Consider the following 20,683-nt stretch of genomic DNA (forward strand, 5'->3'; position numbering starts at 1 on the left):
TCAAGTGGAGTCAGAAGAGCTGTAAACGTTGAGCCGAATGGATCGAGAAAGAGAGGCAAAGAATACGAGGTGTCAAAGACATACGTGTATTCAGAGAGAGAATTGAAACTAGTCGGAGGCAGTACGCGGACGAGAAAAGGTCTCCAGTAACAGTATTAAGGAAGTGATTTTCTATCTGGATAAAAAGTTATTTTAATAAAAAGTTGTTACATTAAACGGAGTGACTTCAAGTTTTTCGAAGATGTGGCGTCCACCTCGATCGAGCTTTGCGGTATAGAAGAACACAGAGGCCAAGTGATAAAGACAAAAGCGTGACAGAACTCGCCCTTTTCTTCTCTGGAACGGCTCGATAAGGTAGTACTATTTTATGTACTGTTTTATTAACAAGATAAACAAAACAGATAATAGAAGAAGCTTCTTCGTGGGACGATTTCACGCGATTCAACACTCCGGCGCACTTAATACGCAACTTTGATTTGTAAAAACCGCTCTTCTTAAATTCGTCATACTTCGAAATACTTTAATTTGACAACTTTGATTATTTTAATCTGTACAATAATTAATTTAATCAGTTGCGAGTGTAACATGTTATAAGCAAGTTCTTTTCGATTTATTGACAGATAGACAGACTCGATAACATAAAAATTCTCACGAGATCATTAATTGTAAAGACCGGTTATCTATAATTGTAATTTGACACAGACAAAGAAGTTCTAGACACGTGAAAACAGTACTCTTTAAACGAAGCTCTTTCAATCTTCTCAGAACCGTTACAGATTCTGTAAGTAATCATTAGAATTCGTTACTTAATAACAGAGATATTATGATTGACCATTATATCAAAAGCTAGAACAAAGTCATTATCTCCTCTAACGAGCTTAAATTTTCTTTTAATTAGCGCAATTTTGTGATATTATTATTTTTTAAGAAATTTATAGTTATACATATATGTTTTTTCAAAAAGTAAATAATATTTCTATTTAAGCTTTTTAATTTTTTTGTTAAGTAGGTAAATGTATGACAGTTATTTTTCGAGGAGCGCATATACTTGGTGCCTTTTATCTTTTTCTTAAAAAGCTATTATATTTAAAATATTTAGTAAAAATTTTCTTAAAAAAGTCATTTAAGCATTTCGAGACAAGTGTAAAAATATATGCATATTTTGTTATAGCATATATAGGATGGCAATTAATAAAACGCGGTATTTCGTAAATGTAGATGTAAAATTTAAGTACGCGTAAAAGAATAGAATTTTATTTTATCAAAGTATTCGTTTATCATGATGTAAAGAGAGTGTAACAATGTTGAAATAATCGAAAATATTACAAGAGTAATAAAAATGCTTAATTTGATCATTTTTTAAGGAATTATTAAAATCGTATCAAGCTAAAGGTATTTAACGATTAAATTTTCTTAAGCCTATTTTATTTTAACAAGATTTTAATTTTGGGCTGAATTGTAAAGAATTATGAAAAGTGAAAAATCAAGCTAAATGACGTCTTTTGGAATTTACCAAAAATTATGAATTATGGAACATATGTGCTATAATCGAAAGAAAGAGACAATCGATTTAAAATCTTGATGTAATAAAACAAAGATTAATTTAATTATCATTTTTAATATTTAAATGTAAGTAGAGATACTCCGTTATTAATTGATTACTAAATTTATCAATTTGGTAATTTATATAAATAATTTTCTGCTTAACTAATGTATATAATATATAAACACAAATGTATTACATAAATTTCAATTTATTTTGCTACATTTTTTAATTATATAATACATTTATAATGCGCAATAAAAATGTCGCAGAGATTTTTTCCTTTGTCTCTTCAGTCCAATGTACGAATAATTACTAGAAGTATCAGTCGGAGAAACTGTATTTATTCTTCTTTTTACTTCAATTCTTGTCCTCTTAGATTTTACATTGTATCCTTTGCTTGTTTAGTATTGGCAATGGACGTTTTGCGGCCAATCGCAAACGTACAGATTATCGTTGAAATGCAATCCGGACGGACAATTCCAAACATACGGGATGCCGTCAATGCAATAGCAAAATTTAGTGCAATTACCATAGTATGGGTAAAGTATATTTTCAAAATCGTCCGGTTTCGGAATTGGACATGTGGCATCTGTGCAGGCATCAAGTGTATTGGCTTCGGTCGGAATTTTATTCGTAGACACTTCGGTAATGGTGGTAGTGTCTGACGGCAAACACCTTGGATTTTCTCTGCCTGCATCATATGTAACAGAGATATGCTATTTTGATCGTAAATTCATAAAAAAAATATAATATATCTCTCACACGTTGCCGCGATGTAATATAAAATCGCTCATCCGTAAGCGGTACGCGGTGGACTTAATTTCCAACAAAAAATACAGTTAGAATAAAATGCGTAGTATTGTGAGATTTCTAGCATCTAATAAAAAGATGATGAAATAATACCTTAAAGGATAGCCATTTTGTTTGTGACAAGCATTTTATAATAATGCACATTTATAATAATACAATAAACACAATTTTAATTTCTTAAAATTAAAGTAGAGAAATATTCGATCGATAATGTGACAACACAAATTAAACAAGAACGCCTTTAACGGTCGTAACTAGATCTTAGTTTTTATATTTATTCGTGGATTTTATATACGTCTTCCAATTCATCAAACTGCGCGCCGAATTACTTTTCCGTCATATAAGTAATTCGGCACGCAGTTTGATGAATTTGAAGAAGTATATAAAATCACACGAGTAAATATAAACATTAAGATCTAGCTGCAACCGTTGAAGGCGTTCTTGTTTTATTTGTGTTCTCAATATTAATTAATTTTCAGATCACGTAAAGTTATAAATACATGTTCTTATAATGTTTCTGTCATCAAAAATTTGCCTATTAGTTACATAATAGATACGTCAATTAGTTTCAAATCAGTTGAGATGTTACAACGTAATGACGAGTTTAACTAATGGCACATAATAAACTTAAGCAGTCTTAAACAGCACAAAATATTTATAAAAGATTTATAAAATATTTATAATAATTATGTGAATATTTCATAAATATTTACAAAAATATTTTACAAAACATTTTTGCGATCTTAGATTAAACGAATTATAAAGATTTGTCATAAATATCACGTAAAAATATTTACAAAATATGTATACTTTAATAACACATTGAATAAAGATTTTATGATATTTGTTTTCGGGTATATAAGATAATGTAAAATATTTATAGATATTTGTTATAAATATTTTGTATTATCTGTAGTAAGACATAAGCAGTAAGGAAATCAACATTTTTTTATTTGCTACCGATTACATTAAGTCTGATCTTTGCAGATTGTGCCTATTAATTTACACCGTACTGGTAAAGTTCGATTTTATAAGATTTCAATGCTTTTATTCATAGAGACTTGTTGAATAAAAACATTAAAATCCCAGAGTTGAATTTTATCAATTTCAGCATAAGTTAATACTCGTTCTCGATAAATCAAGCTTTACTGTTTTATTCGGTAGTAATTGGCAATAAAATGGAATAATAATTTACTCATTGACTGCTCATATTTTTCACGTGCTATTAGTCTTAACATATCATAATGACATGCTTGCTACGTACGGCGAGGTTGGCACGCAGATACTCCGATAGTGACGAGCATCAATGCGGCGATGATAACGCGTAGCATCCTATAAATTATAAAATGTATTCTCAATTATCTTGAAAAGAATTAGATTTTTTTACATCTATACCGAATCTGTAATATTTGATAATGTCAGTAAATCATCAAAAATATGACAAAGACTACCATCAGATTGCGCAGATCCTGCTCGATTTCTGCCACAAATCTGCTGATATAACATACATTTATTGTATGCTTTGTCGACAGATTAGGAACAAACTGATCGAACAGATAATTATGGATCTGCAGTAAAAATCTTATTGATTTGTTGCCCATTTGTTAGCAAATTGCTAGTATTTTGCTATCTGGGAAGAGGAGTAACTTTCATTGACTTTTGATTGCGAATATTTTATGCAATAGTGCAAGATTTGATCAATGTTCACAAAAGGGAAACAGCCTCTGACGACCTTAATCCTGACATATGTTATCAAGGGTTCTAAGTGACAATGCAAAAGGTTTTAAGTAATGCTCACTTTTCATTAAAAAAATTATTAACAACAAATATTTATTAATAAAAAATGAGATAATTATGTACTATTGGAAATATGGCACAAAATGTCTGCTTTAAAGACATAAATTATTTTTGTATATAATTTTTGTGTCTTTAAAGCAGACGTTTTGCGTCTTTGAAGCAGAGAATTTGTGGATAAATATGTATACAGAATCCCAAGTATTTACTGTAAGCGTGGAAAGTCTGTAAATCAGATGCGTTGTTTCGATTTTGTTAGTGATTGGCATGTACGGCTTAATGTATAGCAATAAATGGGATAATCACAAAGAATGTTTTTATTTTGTCCGTTCCGAACCGAAGCGGACATCATTCTCTTACCTAAAGAAAGTTTTAATCAAATAGCATTTGAAATAATTACACTTTCTGAAACTAAGCATTTCTGTACAGTTTGCCAGTTATGAAATTTCCAATTGTAGATAAAATTATTTGAACTTTTCTTTATTAATCGCCATATTAGCGATAGTTTAATTCCACTCTATGTTCAAGCGAGACGTTTTAAAAATCAAAATTGGACACTTGCATTTGAATAAGATAGATTCGTCGGTAAATTTTTCACTAGTATTTGGAATTAAATATTATTCTAATGAAAAAACAGTTTTATTTATAAAAAATGCATTTTTATTGTAAACGTGAAGTGACTGTTGGTGCATATTTTGAATAACAAAATCGTAAATAAAAGCTAACAAAATAATTTTTTAACTAATATTTAACTAATATTTTATAAATTATTAAACTATTTTATTACTTTACAAAAAGATTTTTATTTTTATAGTTGAAAAAGATGCAAAGAAGTGTTTTATGTTCCTTTTTACATTAATAATAAAAATTATAATCATAATTAATAAAAAAAAAGTAATTTGTACTTTTGGCAAAATTATTCATGCCAATAAATATTATTTGTGCTATAATATTGTAACGTTATCTTCTTCTTTACTTTTTTAGTTGTATCTCTGATTTTATTTTTTAAACATGTCTTAAAATATCTTAACTTTTATCCCTATTAAAACAATTCAATTTTCTGACATTTTAACATATCTTTTTCTTAAAGTTCATGATTTCCTTTTTTTAAAACAGTACTTGAATTTATTTATTTATTTATTTTTTTAAATAAAAACTTGTTTTTTAAACAAAATGTCTTTTTTACACTATTTTGAAAAACTTCTGATTACGTTTTTTTGAATATAACTTTTAATATTATTATTAACATTTTTTTGCTTGTAGATATAAATTCTATATAGTGTAGCTTTTTATTTTTTTTAAAATTCAAATTTATTGAAATTTATGGAAGATATAGCGAAAAGAAGTCAAGAGTCTAAAATACTCATAGATTAGGGTGACTTTTTATAGATATAGTTAAGGGTTAAAAGAAACTAAATTGTTTATCACTTACTCTGTTGATATCAAAAATTGTACAGAGTTTTTAAAAGCTCTTGTGATTAATAAATTGGTATATCAAAACGTATAATACATTCGACATTTAAGAAGACAATAACTAGTAGTTGCAACAAACGTATCAATTTTTATAGTAATCATCTTATCATTTGATAAGATAATAATCTTGATAAGATTGATAATGTTAATAAGATAATAATTTTGTGCAAAGTATCATATTTTAAATGTAAATCTAGCTGCGCAGGCAGAAACTCGAAAGATGATTATTTTATAACGTTTATCTTTATGTAATTAAATAATAGTTATAACCGATTAAAAATTATTGAAAAAATTATTGTAAAATAAAACGTAAAGAAAAAAACATATTTTAAATAAAAAAGGTAATTGAAAAAAAAAAAAAAAAAAATAAAGAAGTCATTCTGACAATGAGTCATCTATTCGAGCTAAGCATGTTTGGTGATACAACAGAGATTGTTAGTATTATTAAATTAAATCTTCTTAAACCAGTTTTGTTTTAATAAGATTTTAACTTTGGCCTTTGCAAAGAGTTACAAAAATAAAAACATCGAGATATGAATTGAAAATTATGAGATGAAATAATATCTTTTGGTATTTACCAAAAGTCGCGACATGAGAACATATTGCTATCGTGAGAAAAGGAATAGTGGATTTAAAATCCTGACATAACAAAACGCTTAAATTAGTTAAATTATTATTTTAGCAATAATCAAATATAAATTATAATCAGCAATACTGTTGTTATTTAACATTTACTAATTTTGGTAATTTATATAAATGTTTTTTTGTTTAACGTATAAAATATATTACATAAAAAGTTATAATTTATTATAATACATTTATTGCTTGCTATCAAAATCTAGGAGAGATATGTTTGCCAAAATTATTTTTTTCTTCTTCTTAATTAATAGTATTCGATTCTCAAGGCTTTAAGGTCCGTATTCAAAGTCGTTTTTCAAATCTCAAATCTCGGTCTGTCTTTAACTCGTACATGGTAAAATGTAGAACGCAGAAGACAGACTAGGATATGAGATTTGAGAAATGACTATGAATACTGACGTAAGATAACTAAACCCTCATCATCAATTGTTTTTTCTGTCTTTTCAGTCCAAACGCATGGTATAAGAAACATCATGCCCAAACAAATAATCGATTGAAGGAATGGAAAGTCCAAAAAATTGCACGCTTCTATTTCTTTCTACTTCAATTCTCATGCGCAAAAGTTTACGCTGCATGTTTGTTTATTATTTTATTAATGGCAATTAACCGACTTTGCAGATGCACATTGCTTTGTCAAAATACAACTCGGTTAGATAGTACATAAAGAACGCAACGCTATTCTGGCATTGCAAAATTTTTTGCTGTCATCCCTGTACGGCAAAAATACAGTCGTTTCATTTATAAGATCCGAAATCAGATACCTCTCGAATAGAATAACTATGATATTTACGCCGCACAAGTCAGATAAAATAAAAAGAGTGAAGATAATTTGTACGCAAGCATTCTGTTATATGCCTTTGTTAGTATTGTGGTGATTATAATTTTTTACTGTTAATATTAAACCACACAATAGAAAATATTTTATAATATTTATGTTAATATCTGGTTAAAATTTTTGTCTTTAATTTTTGATATACCCGAGTGTTAATTTAACGTAATACCATTATATTATTTAAATACTTTATTTCAAATTGATATTTAACATTTTTTAGTGCTATAAAATAATACAATTTATACATAAATAAACAAATAACATAAAAGCGATGCAGTTTTGAAACGTATATTTCTAAGACAAAGGATAAAATGTATTCGTTAACATATTATAATTATTAATTATTAATTATATTGGAGAAATATGCTTTCATAGATCTTCTTTATAAATCAAAACATTATTTCCTTGTTAATTTTTATATAATATTTACTTTTTAACATTTATTATTTTTTTTATGATTACTCTTTCTAGAGAGTGTAAAAAGTTTAATAATTATTTCATAATACATAAGTGGCTAGTCAAGGATGGAGTATAGCAAAATACAAATATTTAGCTCTTGTATTCTTTATTTAGCTTGTTTTATCCATATGTGAATTGATAAATGTGAGAAAAATACAAAGATTTTTAAAAGTTTCTTATAACATAAGAAATTAATATTTCATGTTTAAAATTTTTTTATAGTAGATAAAATAAGTATTTATAGGTATAGTTTATTTACCTTAAATATAGTAAATACTTGTTACATTAAATTTTCAATATAGGTGTAGAGTATATATCGGAATTACTCGGAATCTATATCGGAATCATCTATAATTTGAGGTATCGGCTTGTCGGGGTAACATTCCTTGGGCGGAAAGTCACATATCTGCAGATTTTCAACGAAATGCAGTCCTTCGGGACACTCGGCTATGATGGCCTTGCCATTTTTACAAATGTAATATAAATTAGTGCAGCTCTCCGTATAAGGCAATTTGACGGTGCCTGACGGCGGACATTCGGGCTCCTTTATAAATGAACTCGGAATTCGACTTGCAGATAATCCAAGAACGACGAGTGTCAGTGCGATGATCACCGAATAGTATCCTATAAATTACAAGTATTCTCAATTATTGGAAAGAATTGGGTTCTTTAACACCTACATCTTCGCCTGCATATTTTTGACAACGTTACAAAAACAACTTTAATTCCACTACGTAACGAGGAATAACTTCTATCGGCTGTTATCGAGGATATCACTATTCGATAATGCAATATTTCTCATCAAGCGTTAAATAAACGTTAACAGTAAAAAAAATGTTTCTTAACTGATAAACCTTTAACTTATTTGGATTCAATGGTTAAATCTTCGCGTTTAAAATGGATTTTTGCGTATAATTCACAATAAAAAAGGCAAGAAATAAATTTTATTGCAAACCATGTAGGTGCAGCAAAATTTGATTCGTCAAAATTTGATATCAACTTTTACACTAATGTTAAGAAATTAAATCGTTACTTATCTTGCTGTTGCCAATAATTATTCAGTTTTCAAAAACTCACCTCTCATCGTGGTTATTAATTTGGTATATCACAATATAACACGCGTTGGACAGCTAAAGTTGCAATAACTGGCAGTTGCAACAGGTAAATTTTTATAACAATTATTTTATCGTTTAAAAGATAATAATGTTGATAAAATTGATAAGGATTTTTTTTCTTCCTAAACTATGATTATTCTAGAATTGAACTTAGTACAAGCAAGAATTAATATCAAAGTATGATTATTATAAAAAAAATCAATAGTTTATAAAATATTTAATATTTTTGTCAAAGAATAAAGTACAAAATATCTTGGCAACCTCTATTAATTTTTTGATAATAGTATTTTAATATTTTTAGGCATAGAATTGGTGTAAAGAAAGCACATAGTTTTACTAAAAAAAAGAATAATGTAATTTACAATATAGAATTACAGAACTTATTTCAAAAGCAACTATGTAGTTTTTGTGCTATTAATTTATTTCATTATTTTGTATATATAAAAGAATCAAGATATGATTATTAAAAAAAAATTAATAGTTTATAAAATATTTTATAAATAAATATTTAAAAAAATTTTAAAAACATTGTCTGCTCATAGATACTTACTCTGCTGTTATCAGAAATTGTACATTTTTAAAAGCTCTTGTGCTTAATAAATTGGTATATCAAAACGTATAATGCATTTGACATTTAAGAAGACAATAACTAATAGTTGCAACAAACGTATTAATTTTTATAGTAATCATTTTATCGTTTAATATGATAATAATCTTTGTAACATTGGTAGCATGTTAATAAGATAATAATTTTGTCCAAAGTATCATATCCTAAAAGTAAATCTAGCTGCGCAGGCAAAAACTGGAAAGATGATTATCTCTTTTGTGAGGTTTATCTTTATGTAATTAAATAATAATTATAACAGATTAAATTTACTAAAAAAATTATTGAAATCAACCAGTAAAATAAAACATATTTTAAATATAAAAGGTAATTAAAAAAATGAAAAAAAAGAAATAAATAAATACAAAAGTTATTCTAATAAGAATATTTAGATATAGTAATACAGAAATAGTTGTGAAAAAAAGTAGTAAAAAAATACTCCCCGCAATACAAATTTCTATACAATTGCTTTTATATACAATTCATTATTTGCAAAAATTACAAATATAAAATAATTTTTCCGTTATAGCATATTTAGTGTAAATACACTTATTAAAGCTGATACACTATAACATACCTATGTATTCTCTTTACTATATGATATATAGTTATTCATAAAAAATTTTAATTACAGAATTTATAAACAGCATCTAGTTTTGGTCTTGGCAATAATCAATTTTCTGGCATTTGAGAAATCACGAAGATTTTGTAACAAAAACAACATGAGTTTCGGGCCCACAATACACTTTATTAAGAGATGGGAATAAAGCCAATGTAGAAACGTTAACAAAATTTACATTTAATTATATTTCGGCGGAAATAGAATGATTCGAGTTAAGCATGTTTGGTGATACAATACATTGTTAGCATTATTGAGTTAAATCTTCTTTTTTTGATGATTACTCTTTCTAGAGAATGTAAAAGGTTTAGTAATTATTTCATAATACATAAGTGGCTAGTCAAGGATGGAGTATAGCAAAATACAAATATTTAGCTCTTGTATTTTTTATTCAGCTTGTTTTATCCATATGTGAATTGATAAATGTGAGAAAAGTACAAAGATTTTTAAAAGTTTCTTATAACATAAGAAATTAATATTTCATGTTTTTAATTTTTTTGTAGATAGTAGATAGGATAACTATTTATTGGTATAGTTTATTTACCTTAAATATAGTAAATACTTGTTACATTAAATTTTCAATATAGGTGCGGAGTGTATATCGGAATTATCTATAATTTGAGGTATTGGCTTGTCGGGGTAGCATTCCTTGAGCGGAAAGTCACATATCTGCAGATTTTCAATGAAGTGCAGACCCTCGGGACACTCGCTTATGGTAGGCTTGCCATTTTCACAAATGAAATATTTATCAGTGCAGAGCTCCGGATAAGGTACCTTGATCTTGCCTGACTGCGGACATTCAGGCTCCTTTATAAATGACCTCGGAATTCGGCTTGCAGATACTCCAAGAACGACGAGTGTCAGTGCAATGATCACCGAATAGTATCCTATAAATTATAAGTATTCTCAATTATCGAAAAAAAATTAAGTTCTTTAACAGCTACGTCTAGGCCTGCATATTTTTGACGACATTACGAAAACAACTTTCATTTCACTGCGTAATGAGGAATAACATTTATCGGCTGTTATCGAGGATGTCACTGTTTGATGATGCAACATTTCTCGTCAATAAGCGTTAAATAAACAGTCACAGTAAAAAATTGTTTCTTACCTGAAAAAAACTTTAACTTGTTTGGATTTAATAGTTAAATCTTGCTTACGTTTAAAATAGATTTTTGCATATAATTTACAATAAAAAGAGGTAAGAAATAAATTTTATTGCGAATCATGTAGCAGCACTTTGACGTCATAATTTGATATCAACTTTTACACTAATGTTAAGAATTTAAATCATTACTTATCTTGCTGTTATCAATAATTATTCTGTCTTCAAAAACTCACCTTTCATCGTGATTATTAATTTGGTATATCACAATATAACACGCGTCCGGCAGCTAAAGTTGCAATAACTGGCAGTTGCAACAGACATATCAATTTTTATATCAATCATTTTATCGTTTGAAAGATAATAACGTTGATAAAATTGATAAGAATTTTTTTTTCTCATCCTGAACTAGGATTATTCTAGAAATGTACTCACAAGTACAAACGAGAATTAATATTAAAATATGATTATTATATGAAAAAAATAGTTCATGAAATCTTTTATATTTTTGTCAAAGAATAAAGTATAAAATATCCTGGCAATCTTTATTAATTTTTTGATAACAGTATTTTAATAATTTTATGCATAGAATTGGTGTAAAGAAAACGCATAGTTATAATAAAATAAAATAATGTAATTTACAACATACAATTACTGAACTTAATTGAAAAAGCAACTATGTTGTTTTTATGCTATTAATTTATTTTATTATTTTGTGTATATAAAAGAATCATGATATGATTATTTTAAAAAATTAATAGTTTATAAAATATTTTATGTTGAAGTATATTAAAATAAAGTATAAATATCTCATAATCTACTAATTTTTCAATAATTGTATCTTAATATTTTTATATATAGAATAATTAGAAAAATATATATTATATAAGAAAAATCTTTTATTTTTATTTAAAAAAGACGATAACCTTCTTATAATTTTGAAAAATCAAGAAGTAAATTTTTATTTACATTATTAAGTTTTATAAAAATTGATGAGGTGTTTACGCTTTTTTTGTATCTGTTATGATTTAACAGGTATTTCAAATGATAGAAATACATAAAATAAACAAAAATATTGATGAGAAAAGAATTTATAAAAAACTATTACTTTTTTTGAGAGTTATTCTCACTATTCACAACATCATTTGTAAAGATTTTATATAAATTAAGTAGTAAACGTCTGATAAAAATACATAGCAATTGGCATATTTTCGTCGCATAATGTATTTAGAGGAAAAGCTATAAGTATTGGCTATTGTAAGCATTATGATTACCCCTATTATCTCCGTTAAGTAACGAATTTCAACGATTGCTTATAGAATCATTTGTTGTTTAATAGTCCACCATTATATAGTGGCGCTATTATATATATACCAATACAATAGCTGACGATTATTATAAAGTATTTTTACTTTTCAGCATTTCTAAATTTTTTCAAAATACATTTTAATATTTAATTACATATATTTCTTCATTGTTTTTAAACTTGAGCATATTATCAAACGAATGTATGTACACTCAAGTGTTCTTTTTCTTATTCGGCTATATTCATTTCGATATAGCATTTTATTAATATGACTATTTGAGCGAGATTTTTATATTGAAATATTTTTTCAATAAATCAAATGTCATTCTAAAGTTAAACAAGGATAAAATAAATATCTCTAATATTTCTAGATGGAAAATTCTAACCCAGAAAAATGCTAAACAATGGAAAATTAAAAATATATAATTTTTGTAATGAAATACTGTGTTCTTTAAACAAAATTAATTTTTTAAATTTATTTTTGGAATGACATGTTACTATCATGTTTTCCCTTCCACCTATTATGTAGTGTTGTCATATTTTTATAAATCATGTTTTACGTAATAAGTATTTCACTTTGAATTTAGAATCTATTAAACACTTTGACTAATATAATCGTTCAAGTTTCAATATAAAATATTAAATATTAATAGAGTTATTGTATAAAATATAAATAAACGCCATATTATTACCTTTTCTTCGAGTAAAAGAATATACCTTTAAATAATAAAAAAAACGTACTAAAAGAAAAAAAGAAAAGGATGGAAACTTAAAACATAATAATTATAAATAAAAAAAAGTTGTTAAATGTAGCAAAATATGTTTGAATGATTTATCAGGTGCAATATATCGTAGAGTTCAAGTGAAATTAATCACGATATACAAACACATGAATAGCATAGTCGCTAGAAAAGACAACGTTACTAATCGTCACATGAACACATGAAAAGTTAATCTTCGAAATGCAATGTCATAAACATTAACGCTCTCATAATCAAAATTTAAAATAGCTACTACCGATAATATATTTGTTTTCGAATATTAATAATATTTTATTTTTTTATCAGCCAATTAGAAATGATAGTATTTTTATATTTTACCAGTAGAAAAACATGAATTAATACGTTCCTAAAATTCAAAAATAATAATTTAGTTAAAAAACAAATTTCAAACTAGTCATTTTCTGTAATGACAAGTTTAACGTTTTTTTTTTATTCTATGAACTTTATTAAAAAATTCTGTGAACTTTATGACGCTGAATATGAATTCGATTTTTACCCATATATAAAGATGCGTATACATGACATCTCTATCGATGAGTCTCAAATATAATTTTTCGTGATTCAAGCATTTCGAGAATTTAAAATCCAGAATCTCGTCTTAGCTTGAAACTTAACACAAAAATCTTATCTCAATTTTGTCTCGAATTCAAAATTCATCGTAGAAAATGAAATATGTTTTGAGGATGAGATGCTAGAAAACAAACGATTGGATGCAATCCGAATTTCGGATGCAAAAAGATTGTAAATTTACAGAATTGCAATAAATTTTTTCTTTAAATTGCTTGATTTTGTTACAATTTTGAAAAATTTCTAGTTAATAATAAAAAAAAGGTTTTGTAAAAAGTCTTATTGCAAAATCAAGTATGTTATTGGAACTTTCTATTTTTAAAGAAAATTTTTTGTTATTTCCTTAAAAGAAATTAATCAGCTGATTAATAAAATATCCAGATAATCAAACATGATATAGCACAGTGATATGCAACTTGCATGCGGCCAGTTTATAAATCATTTGCCGCTCACTTCATAATCAAATATAACACATAATCATTAAATATCACATTAATACGTAATACATGTTTATAGTTCTATAGTTTTATTTTTGCATTTTTAAGTATTTTTTAAGAAATTAAATTTAAAAATGTAGTTTATTTCATAAATAAATATGTTTAGAAAATTTAATTTTTATAAGTTAGGTTGAAATTTTTTATTTTCTTATTAGTACTAAGAAATAAATTTTTTTAATTATTATACACACATATGTATTTATATTAATATAAATATACGCGCACGCGCGCGCGCGCGTGTGTGTGTGTGTGTATGCGGCACGCAAGACTATTTCTGAAAATGGCTTTTAGTTTACAAAAGGTTGCATATCACTGATTACGTACAATAAGTATTTGTAGTGAGATTTCCAAGTAATTAGAATCATATAAAATATTATATTTTAAATACTAAATGTAAATACTGATAAATTATGCCCATCATCGGCTTCACGACGAAGTGACTCGATGCCGGCGGTACGAAGCGATACATCAGTGGGAGATGTCCGTATTTTCGTATGAGAAATGTTGTGTACGTGGGTGACAACGGCACACAAGGAGGCATCTTAACTACATGAGGTATCTCGTACTGAGGAATCCAACCGTCAGAGAAAACAGGAAAAGAGTGACCTGTGTAAAAAGGATAGATTGAATTATAAATACACTGAACAAGATTTTTTATATTCAGTATATAAGTATATAAGTAAATATGTTTATCCTATCATTTTCTTTATTAAAAAAAATATTTCCTAAATATAAAAATAAATTATTTTATATTAGCAAATATTTATTTAAATCATGATATTAAAATAATTATATTTATTTCAATATAAAAAACTTCTTTTTCAGTATAATCTTGATGTTATGCAAACGTGAGAAACAGAGAGAGAAAGAATACACACGCACCAATTAACCGCACGGACATGATTGTAGGGAATATCAAGGTTTCTTTTTCAGAGCGATCTTCTTGCTGCTCGACAAAAACATCTCCAATGAGGTCATTCCCAAAGAGACTGCTTCCTCGATTGGGACTAAATGCGATTTCGAACAAAGCCGTTTGGCTCGCCGGTATCCTCGCGACAGCAGGTGTTATGTCAAAAATTCCTTCATCATCTGCACACAGAAAAATACATACCGTCAATTATTTATTTTAAAAATTTCAAAAGTTTCAGAAATTTATTCTCAAATGTATTATAAGTTTGTCAAAGTATCTTTATTAAGAAATATATAGTTGTCATTCTATTTACGACTACCTCGACTTTTTCAGATTTACAAACGTAGTATTAATTGAAATTGATCTAGCAGATTATAACAAAAATGATTAAACACTCGTTAACTAATGATTCAAATTAAATATTAATTTTCTAATGTTAAATATTATATTAATTAAATTATATTTTGAAAAAACGTATTAATTTTTAATCATTGTTAAAGTTAATCGATATTTAAATTAAATATTAATTTTATGATAGTAAATATAAATCATAAATTATAATCTTTATAAGAAATTTGTTATTTCTTAAATAATAATTTTTGATAATAATGAAATAATTATTTTATATAAATAGTAATTTATTATAAATCAAGAATATTAAGCTAAAACGAATATTTGATTTGTTTATTATTTTGAATTTTTTTTTTTGATACAATTTTATAATGTTCTTTGAAAGAATATAATTTTTTTTTAATGTCTAATAATGAGTTTTTCTCATTTGTATGATAAGTATATTTTAAAATTATTATCAAGAAAATATTTATTATTAAAAATAGTTTTTAAAAAATAAAAGTAAATATAGTAATTACATTTTTAAACGATAAAATTTATATTTTTTGTGTACAAGTACAAAATTATTTATCATTTAATTAATTAATTATGGAAGAATAAATCTGTGTGCTTATAACAGTATTTAACTTTATAATTTCTACGTCCGTTTAAAATAATTTCACAATTTACAAGATAAAAAATAGTAAATGGTAGCATATTAATATTAATGATTCGATAAGCGTTTACCTTCCTTCCATTTAATTAATACGTCAGACTGACTGTGATTAGTAAGACACAGGGTTTCCGGAATTCTTCGAGCACCGTTTTCCGCCTCCACGTCGGCTTGACCGAAGTCAATGCAATTTTTAGATGAAGAAATTGCTGGTAGATCTTGCGCAGTGACGACTGTATCGCTCGTGTATCCTTCAAAGCCATTTTTCAACCTCGCAGGATAAGTAAATCGACTTTGTATACAAGTCTTACGTAACGCCTTGCAGCAATAGCCGTATAGTTCTATGATAATCGGTTTCTGTAAAATGTGTATCATTATAAATACTTTACATACATAAGAAATTTTTTTTTATGAATGAAATGTTACAAACGCATTTAATTCTTAAATTGTAACTAGTGATGAATGCGTACCATGTGTAAACAGCGGTCTGACAGAGTGCTGTTTCCGCTAATTTTATAAGTTCCTTATAATAAAAAATGTATATTTTCAATTATTTTGAATACTTATAAATAAGTGAGGCGAAGAAAAATGTTTTAATGTGAGAATTAGTAAAAAAATTTCATGTTCAAGGTGTCCCTAAGGATCTATTCAAACATTGGTTGCATAGCTGCATAACCAATGTGCATAAGAAAATTGATTAGTCCATTAACATAAGGAAGCAGAATATATAGACCGGTTTTAAACTAGATCTTCCGTGAGGTACAAGGGAAATGGAGACGCGGGGGAGATGGCGGAGGACGTCACGTGCAGTTCCAGGAATCGTTGTCGATGGTACTGATAGTTTACTTAAAAATCTGCGCGAACATGTTGTGCTAAACACGGTTCTGTGAACCGTGTCGACAGAGGAGAGAGGAATATCCTCGAAAACCTGATGGGGCGATTTTCGCGTGATGCGGGGTCGTCACCGCATGCTATCTCTTGATAAAATTGCTTATCGAGAAAACGTGCGAGTGCTTCGGTTAGAATATTTCCGGAAAGAGTGGATGCAATGTTGAGGTACATGATTCTCTTATATGTGCCATCATAGGGGCTGATTTTCGTAGGGTGATGCAAGAAAGGCGCCGATACTTCGGCTGCTTTCACAATGGGACAAATAAGTTGCGGACAGCGGAAGTCAATGACGATTGGACAAAGAAGTTGCGGATAACATGATAGATGGATAAACATCGGCGCGAACATAATCTGTTTTTAAGATACATGATCCTCTGATATGCGTCGCCATGGGAAGATTCTTTGCAGGATGATGCAACGCCAATACTTGTTGATTAAATAAATTGCGACTCTGAAGCTAATGACAATGCTCCAGTTAGACAAAAGGACAAAGAAGTTGCGGATGAAGTTTGCAAATGATAGGTAGGTATACATCGGCGCGTACATTATTTGTTTTTAATTTCTCTGATTTGTGCCGTCATGGAGGAAATTTTCGCGGAATGATGCAAGAGAAATGCCGATGTTTACCTACCTGTCATTTCATCCGCAACTTCTTTATCTAACTGTAGCATTAATTTCCGCGGAACAATTTGTTTAATCAGCCGAAGTATCGCCATCTCTCTTGCATCATTCCGCGAAACTCATGTCAGTTCTCATGGTGACATATATCAGAGACCTACGTACCTCATCGCATCCGCTCTTCTCAGAAATATTTCTTTATCTAACCGGAGTATCTGCGTTGTGGCGCGGTATTTTCTTTTGTAACAGCCGCGCTTTCTCGATAACAAATTTTATCAAAAGAGATATCGGGTAACGACGGCGCGGCGGCGGATCCTACGTTAGTTTTAGTTGCAGTTACCTTTAACAAAGAATATATTCATGCTATATTAATATACTTATGGTGAAGTATAGGATGGGTAGCATAGAATGTGAGACATGTTGATTTTTGCCACTTGGTTTACAGTGTATTGAATTTTTTTTATTTCTTTATAATTTGAAGACATACTTTTATTCTGATCCATTCATATACAATATTAAATTTTAATAAATTTTGCTAAATCATTTTATTAAATTTATTGCGTTTATTAAATTTTATTTTAAACTTTACTGAATATATAATCTTAACGTCTTGAATATATTGAATTATTGTATTATTAAAATTTTAATAGAATGATACTAAAAATGGTTTAATTTTCATTGAAAATGATATTTTTATATGTAATTCAGTAATATTTCAGTGTTATTTATTACGCTTTCAGTAAATACTTCCATCGGGGTTGTTTGTAAAAATTCAAATGTTTTCATTACATGATTCAGGATTAAGCACGGAAAGTGGCACGCGTAAATCCCATCCTTCCGCGGCGCGAAGATAATCGTTACACACTTGCGAGAACGGGGTTCGATCTGTCCGTGTTGCGGATTTGCTTGGAACGGTCTCATAAGCAGATCGATGTCAAACACGAAAGTTGCTGTAGCGTTCGAATCGTTGACAAGCCTGATTCGTTTCTTCGCCTCGCGATTCTCGCTCGTACACATCATGATTAATCTCGTGGTAGACAAAGAGATCACAGGTCCTGCGCACGTAAATAATCAATTCACGTCACATGGCGCGTGTCTACCGTAAGTGTCATCGCAATTTTAGGACATATGTGTATCCGGATAATTAATGACTCATAACTTAAAATACTTAAATGCAACGGGACTTAATCTATTCCGGGACTTCGAATGACGTATGCTTCTCAATGGAAAAATAAAACCGTAATTATCTCTCTCCGATTCTTTTGATGTCTGTCACACTTTAACAATTGAGCCCCTGAGAAGTTAAGCTGAATACTGCATAAAATAAAGGAGAAAAAAAAGAAGAGGGAGGAAGAGAGAGTTATAATTAAGTAGCTTTGCGCTTAGATAATTTAAAATTATTTAGATAAAGATAAGATGAAACACATGTAAATGTATCTTACATAATAAAGATAATTTAATTTTAATAATAAAAAAATAAAATTTAATCTAGATAAACTTTTAGAAAATATCGTTGTTGAGTAAAACAATTTAGGATATCAAAACGATATATTCATATTTTTATTTTTAAATGTGTATTTCTTAAAAACAAAAATTCTTTCTTTAAATAATCGAATCTATTAAGAAAATATTTCTTTTTTAAATCAGAACGCAAATAAAGTCAAAATTTAAAAAATAAAAGGAATATATAACTCACAAAATAACTAACAAAATTCCTGGTAAAAGTTTTCAAATTTATAATTTTGGGACAATTTTGATATTGCATTATTACTAATCTGTGTAATTTGGGCTGCATTCTGGTATACACTAACAATACTAAAAATTTATATGCTATAGATTTTTTATATTGGCAATAAACGGAGTTCTCATCTGAGTTACCTCTTTAAAAAATTTTCTTTTTAGGATAAATGATAACTTGAAGATTGAGACTATATAAGTATTGAGACTATAGTCTCATCATTACAATTTTATTCTCGTTATTTTTCATATTATTTTATATAATTTGAAAAAAATAACATTTCTTTTATCTAAGATCAAAATAAAAATAATATACATTATTTAGATAAAAACAAGATAAAACTATTTTTTTATATAGATGATTAACTTGATAATTTCATAAAAATAATGGCAAACACTGTAATTAAGTAAACTAAAATTAATTTCTAAATGAAAATTAATTAGTTCATAAAAAAGTAGTTATTGATCAGATTTGCTTCTAGTTATAAGAAGCTTTAATTGCGAAAGATATTTTTCCCAAATAACATATATTAAGGATTCCGTACCGATGCATGTTCCACGGACTTGGATTTCCGCACGTTCGCCAGCTGAATCCACGATTGTAAAGTAATCTACGTTTACAGCAAACGGCACGAACGGCCGATAGTATATTTTGCACTTGTACGTTTGGCCAGGAAGCAAAGACCAAGAGTAACTACATAATTCAAACACATGATCCAGCGGATTGGTAGTCGCATCTCTTCGAGCCTCGTAAATCTGCTCAATCTGTATTACATCATCAATTAGTCTTATAACAATGTAATTGCTTTAGAAAATAAATATTCAAGCTTTATAAGCAAATGACAAATAAAAGAAAAATATATTTTTGTTACTTCTTCATTATCCGCATTATTCTAATTATTCATATAACAAAAAGATTAAATGTCTAATTTTTTTTTAAATATTTAAAACATTTAAAAATTATTTTATATAATTAAAAAAATATGCAGAAAATAATCTACTTTTTATTTGAATTAAAAAATGTGACACTTGAGTTATTTTCAAATGTATCTTCTTAAGTTAATCAAACCAGTTTCAATGTTTTTTTCCATCAATTAATTTTAATCAAAGAATTAAAAATGCTAATATAAGAGCTAATATGGAATAGTCGCGTGTAAATATAAGCATATATATATATATATATATATACGTATGTATGTATATATATATATATATATATACGTATGTATGTATGTATATGTATATAAAATTTTATTTATCTAAATTACATTGTCACCTAATTGTTATTTAGAATTTAAATTAATAAAATTATATATACTCTTTCAACTATCCTATGTTGGCTCTCTTATTAGCACTATTAATTTTTGACTTTAGTT

General features: G+C 27.5%; 7 protein-coding genes across 7 annotated transcripts in view; 2 read left to right on the plus strand and 5 right to left on the minus strand.

Annotated features, from left to right (window-relative positions):
• Positions 1 to 15,370, plus strand: part of LOC105200314 (tRNA (guanine-N(7)-)-methyltransferase) — a 37,833-nt gene extending 22,463 nt beyond the window's left edge. The window contains exon 8 of the transcript XR_005575581.1: positions 15,082 to 15,370. The gene's annotated coding sequence lies outside the window, so the exon portion shown is untranslated. The remainder of the gene's footprint in view (positions 1 to 15,081) is intronic.
• The window catches only part of LOC105200308, a 27,531-nt gene continuing 6,848 nt past the window's right edge, over positions 1 to 20,683 (plus strand). Inside the window, exon 1 of the mRNA XM_011167785.3 lies at positions 1 to 354. The gene's annotated coding sequence lies outside the window, so the exon portion shown is untranslated. The remainder of the gene's footprint in view (positions 355 to 20,683) is intronic.
• Positions 1,737 to 5,705, minus strand: LOC105200311 (peritrophin-1). The gene is made up of 3 exons (XM_026140094.2): positions 5,583 to 5,705; positions 3,621 to 3,688; positions 1,737 to 2,237 (listed from the first exon to the last, which is right to left on the minus strand). The coding sequence occupies exons 2-3, from the start codon at positions 3,685 to 3,687 to the stop codon at positions 1,948 to 1,950; spliced, it is 357 nt and encodes a 118-aa protein (XP_025995879.2). The 5' UTR covers position 3,688; positions 5,583 to 5,705; the 3' UTR covers positions 1,737 to 1,947.
• Positions 7,643 to 8,733, minus strand: LOC120358676. The gene is made up of 2 exons (XM_039453680.1): positions 8,631 to 8,733; positions 7,643 to 8,177 (listed from the first exon to the last, which is right to left on the minus strand). Exons 1-2 carry the CDS (start codon positions 8,635 to 8,637, stop codon positions 7,876 to 7,878), a joined length of 309 nt encoding a protein of 102 aa, XP_039309614.1. The 5' UTR covers positions 8,638 to 8,733; the 3' UTR covers positions 7,643 to 7,875.
• LOC105200309 (peritrophin-1) lies at positions 10,387 to 11,349 on the minus strand. The gene is made up of 2 exons (XM_011167786.3): positions 11,233 to 11,349; positions 10,387 to 10,778 (listed from the first exon to the last, which is right to left on the minus strand). The coding sequence occupies exons 1-2, from the start codon at positions 11,237 to 11,239 to the stop codon at positions 10,462 to 10,464; spliced, it is 324 nt and encodes a 107-aa protein (XP_011166088.3). The 5' UTR covers positions 11,240 to 11,349; the 3' UTR covers positions 10,387 to 10,461.
• On the minus strand, positions 14,348 to 16,556 carry LOC113005076 (cilia- and flagella-associated protein 65). The gene is made up of 3 exons (XM_026140088.2): positions 16,136 to 16,556; positions 15,031 to 15,237; positions 14,348 to 14,754 (listed from the first exon to the last, which is right to left on the minus strand). The coding sequence occupies exons 1-3, from the start codon at positions 16,434 to 16,436 to the stop codon at positions 14,522 to 14,524; spliced, it is 741 nt and encodes a 246-aa protein (XP_025995873.1). The 5' UTR covers positions 16,437 to 16,556; the 3' UTR covers positions 14,348 to 14,521.
• Positions 18,136 to 20,683, minus strand: part of LOC105200312 (cilia- and flagella-associated protein 65) — a 3,907-nt gene continuing 1,359 nt past the window's right edge. Inside the window, exons 2-3 of the mRNA XM_026140090.2 lie at positions 19,853 to 20,072; positions 18,136 to 18,625 (exon numbers count right to left, since the gene is read on the minus strand). Of these exons, the coding sequence (XP_025995875.1) occupies positions 18,264 to 18,625; positions 19,853 to 20,072 (582 nt within the window). The 3' untranslated portion in view covers positions 18,136 to 18,263. The remainder of the gene's footprint in view (positions 18,626 to 19,852; positions 20,073 to 20,683) is intronic.

The sequence above is a fragment of the Solenopsis invicta genome, chromosome 9 (assembly GCF_016802725.1).
Source record: "Solenopsis invicta isolate M01_SB chromosome 9, UNIL_Sinv_3.0, whole genome shotgun sequence".
NCBI classification, from domain to species: Eukaryota; Metazoa; Arthropoda; class Insecta; order Hymenoptera; family Formicidae; genus Solenopsis; species Solenopsis invicta.